We start from the raw sequence: 6,000 nt of genomic DNA, 5'->3' as shown, positions 1-6,000 counted from the left end.
CTCTTCATGTTCAGGTTTAAGTATCTGTGAAGGAAACAGGAAGTTATTTACAGTCCTATGACTAGTAGTGTGACAGTGACAGTGTCAGTACCTTAGGTTTGGGACAGGGGTACTGGAAGAGGTGGACTTTACAGAAGTCGTCGGCCACAGCCACCATCCTCTCACTGTGGGAGCGACACAGGGCGTTGATGTCCGTGCCGTCTGAGCCCTCCAACCACACGCCTGCAACACAACAGCAGCAGTCATCAGTGTGACAAGGCGTTATTTAGAGGACACGCCACATGCAAATGCTCCATGTCTCACCCATGACGTGGAAGCCCAGCACGCAGGTATAGGAGGCCCACTCTCTGTCTTTGCTCTCAAAGCGATTCCTCAGCAGCTTACAGCCGGCTGCGATGTCCCCTGTCAGAATGAACATGTTCACAGTCAGAGCAGCAGAGTGGAGTGCCGTCTGACTGAAGTTATGGACCGAATGTTCACTTACAGTAAAGGATCTCATAGTCCCCTGAATTGGACATGATGTACTTTCCATCTTTGGACCAGTCCAGGTGAGTTATGAAGCTGGAGTGACCCTGATTGGACATACAGAAAGAGGAAGTAATAATAATAATTAAAAGAAAAAAAAATAATAATCTTGATTTGTATAGCACCTTTAATACATACAATGCAGCTAAAAGTGCTTTACATGTGAATGTGCTAAAAATGAAAACCTCACAATATTCAGAGATAAATACATATCAAAATATTAAATCTTTATGTTGAATATATAAAAATTAAAATAAAATCAAATCACTACACAGCACATGGATACCATAACTCTGGAAATAAGCTGCACTCAGACCAGAGGTGGAAAAAAATAAAAGAAATATAAATATAAAAGAAATATTTAACAACAAAAGTAAAAACAGTAAAAGCACATAGAGGCATAAAAAATAAAAGATAAAAATATTATACAACACATAGATACCTTAACTCTAGAAATGAGTTGCAGACAGACCAGAGGGGGGAAACAAATAAAATAAATATTAACAATATGAACATAAAAGAAATATTAAACGACAAAAGTAAAAACAAGTGCAAAAAAGTGCATAAAAGCACAAAACAAGATCATAAGAAAAAACAACCATAATATGGGATAAAAATAGATAAATAGAAGATGGAATTCATTAAAGGAGGAGCATAGAAATGTGTCTTGAGCTGCTTCTTAAAACATCTACAGAGGTTGCTTTGCTTATTTGTGTGATCAGACTCTTTCAGGTGCATCAAACCAGGACGTCAGATAGGTAAGAAGCTGCTGTAATGCTTTAAAATCAAGTATGTAGTACTATGGAAAGCCAGCATAGTGATGCTAAAACTGGAGTCATGTGATCTCGTCACCTGGTTTTCGTCAAGACTCCGGCTGCTGCATTCTGGACTTATTGCAGCCTGTTGATACTTTCTTTGGGTAGACTGGTAAAAAGTGCATTGCAATAGTCCAGACACGAAAAAATGCGCCAACTTTTTTGCATCATCCTGGGAAAGGTAAGGTCCAACTTTAGTAATATTTCTCAGGTGAAAGAAGACAACCTTTGTAACATTGTTAACCATTTGAAACCTGGATCGTCATCACTTTTCTTGTGCCTTTCCAAAGTATTTAAACCTCGGAAACATTGAGCAGATTTGTGTGATTTCTTTCAAAGACTAAAAGATAAGCAACTTTGCATGAAAAAAAAATGACCTTAAAAATTAGCTGAAAAAAGATAAAAGGTAGAAGCATTAGAAAATGTTAAAATAACCAAGGAAAAATACCATAAAAGCTATATTTATAATAATTATAATTATGAGAAATTATCATTTTATTTTAGCATTTTTTCAGGTCATTTCCTGTTTCTTTTTTCTTTTTTGTTTAACTTTTATTTTCGTTTGGCTAATTTCAGGTAGTTTTCATGTAACTAATTTCTTGCAAATTTTTTGGTCATTTTTTAAAAAAAGTTGTTTGTTGCCTGCTTTCAGTATTTCTGAAAGAAATCGCACAAATTTCCTTACGGCTTAAAGGTTTAAATACTTGTGAAAGAAATCCGAATGTAACACAAGAAAAGTGATGTTGCTCCAGGTTTTAAAGGGTTAATATGTGATTTAAAGTCTAACTTAGAATCAGTAATCACACCAAGTTCATTCAGCCAAGACAAATGCTGCATAACCAAAATGATAAACGTTCTGCTCTGATGTCAATGTTCCTCAAACTTTTTCATACTGAAACTGTTAACTTTTGTTGTTGTCGGTATTCATTTTCTGTTCCCGGCCGGCTGTGTGGGTATGCACGGGGGGGGGTTGTGAATGTTCCCCATTACACCACATGTTCTTATTGAACTGTTAAATGACATCCTTTTGTGTCTGCTTTCTGTTTGAAGATGAAAAACAGAAATCAAACACCAAAAAAAAATTTTCTCTCAGTTTTTCTTTTTGTAACTCTGCAAAACATCTGCATCCATGCATGTCGTGTACAGCAAACAGACAGACCGTGCTCAGTCCCAACTCAGGTCCAGGTCTCAGAAAGGTCTTAAAAACTTGTGCAGGTCAGTTTGAGTCTCAGGCATACGTTTATAAAAGAACTTCCCAAATATATAGTTTCAGTTATTTAAAGGTTCGGTCATAAATATAAAGATATTCATACATCTTCTTACTGAAGGACCTCTTTGAAGGCCATCACATCTACAAGTTTTCTGTCTTCCTTTCTTTTTGTGTGTCTTTTTGTGATGTCTTTGCTAATTTGTGTAGTTCTTGCCTGCTGATTATTGTACAATTATCTTACTGTCCTCTTTCACTATGTTTTTTATGTTTTGTATCATTTTGGACATATATTGGTCTCAGCTTTTTTGCAAAATTAAGTTTAGAGGGAAAAAAAGGCCCAGTCATTTCTTAAAACAGATGGTCGCTGTGGTGTTTAAACAAATTTGACTCAAACAGGAGGAAATAGTGCATTTACTGGGGGCTATTTTCAGCAGTGGATGAATCCACATTTGGTGCACTAGTATTAAGAGTATATGTGGCAGGAGGACGGTGTGTGTGAGTACAAACTACAGTGTTTGTGTGTGTGTGTGTGTGCGTGTGTGTGTGTGTGTTCACCGAAATGAAGAAACTCTGATGTGACTGTATGAAAAATATACAATATTACCAGACTTAAATCCTAATTCTGTTGATGGGCTAATAGTTAGCATTAGTTAGCACCACTAGTGAAAAAAAAGAATGAATGAAGTTTTAAAAAGTAAAAGTAAAAGTTCCTCTGATGCCGACACTTTCTTTGAACTTTTTTAATTGATTTAAATTTGTCAGCGATCATTAAAATAAAACAGACACAGACAATCGGCAAAATGCCAAACATCGGCCCCAATATCGGCCAGGCTGATAATCTGCTGCAGCTATTGGAAAAGCAACTAAAGCTCTGTGAGGTAATTTAACACTGTTGAGGCTAAAAGGGAAGTGCCTCTTGTATTTCACATCCCTTTGCACTGTTTTTCTTCTTAAAAACTACGCGGTCAGTTAGAGATTAATGGCTACTTAGCCTTGGAAAGCAAAATGAACTGAGACTGACATCCCTAGCTGCCATGTCGAAAAAGGCACAGAGCAGTAACGCAGAGAGACAGTCAGACTGGATCAGGAGACAGTCCCGGGGACAAGAGGAAACATTTGGACATGGATTTGATATTTTACTCACATTACATTTCCCAAAGCGGGTGTATCGCCGGCCACTCTCGGTCACATTGTAGATGTAGATGAAGTTGTCATGAGATCCAACAGCTAAGAAGCTGCCGTCTGAGAACACAGGAGGCCATTCATGCTGTTAGCGGGGATTTCCACTTTATCTCTCTCTCAGAGTCCAGACTTTTATTCAGTGCATACAGGGAACTGAAATTTCATTTTGGCTAAACACACTGGCCTGTTCTTATATGTGGGATTGTGGACATGGTGCAGTCACTAGGCAAGTTTCCATTTAACCCTCAAATTGCGCAAATAGAAATTGCAAATATAAAATACACCTAATAGAAACATGTTAATTAAAAAAAAAAAAAACAACAACATATTTGTCCAAACTGCAATGGAAACATTTTTAAGGCTTGCATGATGCTATGGCAATGTGCTTGTCAGTAGGAACTGGGAGCTACAAGAGCTGTTATTGCATCACATAACCCTTCAAAAGTTGAGTGGATTATCTGGAACTTTTGAATCCACGATTCCTCTGTGAAATCGTGGACTATCACCTCCCAGAAATCCATCATGCATGGTCGCTTCAACGTATAAGGGGCTCGCCTTTCCATTATGGCTCCATAACACGCCTACGTGGCCTTGGATTGGAAATAATGACGGCTAGTGAGGTGGCTGCAATAGAAATAAAGCTGCTAATGTTTTGAACATCCATCACCATGGTTACTGGGATGTTGTTGGTGGAAACACAGTCATATCACAATTGTGTTTTATCAACATTTCCAAAATATCACATACATTTTGCGCAAATCTGTAACAGAAACCCGCCTACTGTGCTCCATCTCTGCTGTTATGGAAATAACCTTCCTGCCACAAACACTTGATGTGTTTTTTAATTAATTTATTTCACTTGAGCCATAACTGAGAGCAGTGAGACAAAAGAGTCTGACCTGGTGAGTATCTCATGACAGACAGCTGCTCGTTGCCATCGGTGGACTCAGACACCACCTCTCTGGTCAGAAGGTCCAGGACCATCCACCTGGAGGTGTTACAGAGGGGAGGGAGAGCTTTAGCATCAGCGATAAGCTCTGAGCAGACAGCAGACACAGAGTTTAGGCACATGTATGTAACGGCACAGAGCAGGGCTCTTTAATGTGTGTCAGGCCGATTACCCATTAGTCCCTACTACATATATTGTATAAAACTGAGTTTCACATTAAACTGGATTGGAAAAATATTGAGCCAGTCATCAATGTTATGTATGTATATTGTGATGTTTCATCTCATCTTGATCAACCTTGATTCTCAGACATATTTAAATTAGGGATGCACAATGAAATCGGCACATCGGTATCGGCGCATATTGCCTTCAAAATAAAATTTTGGTATTGACCAACATGCTGATTTCTTGACATCACAAGTTTTTTTATTTTATTTATTCTTTTTTTTTTGACATAGTGAACATGTGCAAAACATCAAACCTAAGTTGAAGTATTTTTCTTATTTTACACAATGAATAAAGATTAAATGCATTAAAAAGCATTGTATTTCATGTCTCCATCTGTTGGTGGGCCATCATGATAAGAGTACGCATATTATGATGTTGATTCCACTACAGAAGACACCTGATGATCACTAAAATGTGGTGGAGAAAAAAGTGGATATATCGATATCGATATTGGTTATCGGCCAAATAAGTTTCTATATACTGGCACATCAGATATTGGCAATAAACCCAATATCGTGCATCCTTAATTTAATTTTTTAAAAGATGTTTCATAAATATAAATAAATAATTTAAACAATAGTTTGGCAGACCCCCTGTAGTAACTCACCCCTAGGGGTCTTGGCCCCACTGTAGAAATACCATGTCATAGAATACTTTTCAGCCAATATTACAATATTACAATATTTATGTGTAAGGTGCAGCATTTCACTGGTCGACATGATCCCACAGAGAATCATCACGACACTCTGCGGTTCCCCTCAGCTCTCAGAGGGTTTTCCATCTGGACACTATCACGCTTGGGAAGGAAGTGAATCAACATATTCCCAAAAGTCATCTCTCAGTCTCTCTTGATATACTGCATAAATTGATCATTTGAATGATTTTCTGAGGGGTAGTGCTGGAGCGTTGTGCTGTGTTACCTTCCTGTGCTGAGGCCGACTGAAACCACTGATCCATTCGGGCAGAAACCAGCGCACAGCCCATACTCCTGTCACACACACACACACACACACACACACACACACACACACACACACACACACACACACACACACACAGGGCAGGAGTTAGCAGCGTGTGTGTGTTGTATT

The 6,000-nt window shown here is 38.3% G+C and overlaps 1 protein-coding gene across 2 annotated transcripts in view; it reads right to left on the bottom strand.

Moving 5' to 3' along the window:
* The window catches only part of eml3 (EMAP like 3), a 71,979-nt gene that overhangs the window by 1,888 nt on the left and 64,091 nt on the right, over positions 1-6,000 (bottom strand). For both annotated transcript variants that reach the window (XM_042511983.1, XM_042511984.1), the window contains 6 exons: positions 5,830-5,897; positions 4,632-4,720; positions 3,695-3,792; positions 485-572; positions 304-402; positions 92-222 (listed from right to left, as the gene is read on the bottom strand). In XM_042511983.1, the coding sequence (XP_042367917.1) occupies positions 92-222; positions 304-402; positions 485-572; positions 3,695-3,792; positions 4,632-4,720; positions 5,830-5,897 (573 nt within the window). The remainder of the gene's footprint in view (positions 1-91; positions 223-303; positions 403-484; positions 573-3,694; positions 3,793-4,631; positions 4,721-5,829; positions 5,898-6,000) is intronic.

Source organism: Plectropomus leopardus, chromosome 23 (genome assembly GCF_008729295.1).
Source record: "Plectropomus leopardus isolate mb chromosome 23, YSFRI_Pleo_2.0, whole genome shotgun sequence".
Lineage (NCBI taxonomy): Eukaryota > Metazoa > Chordata > Actinopteri > Perciformes > Serranidae > Plectropomus > Plectropomus leopardus.
Note: the sequence above shows the minus strand (reverse complement) of the source record. Positions and strands in the feature narration are given on the sequence as shown.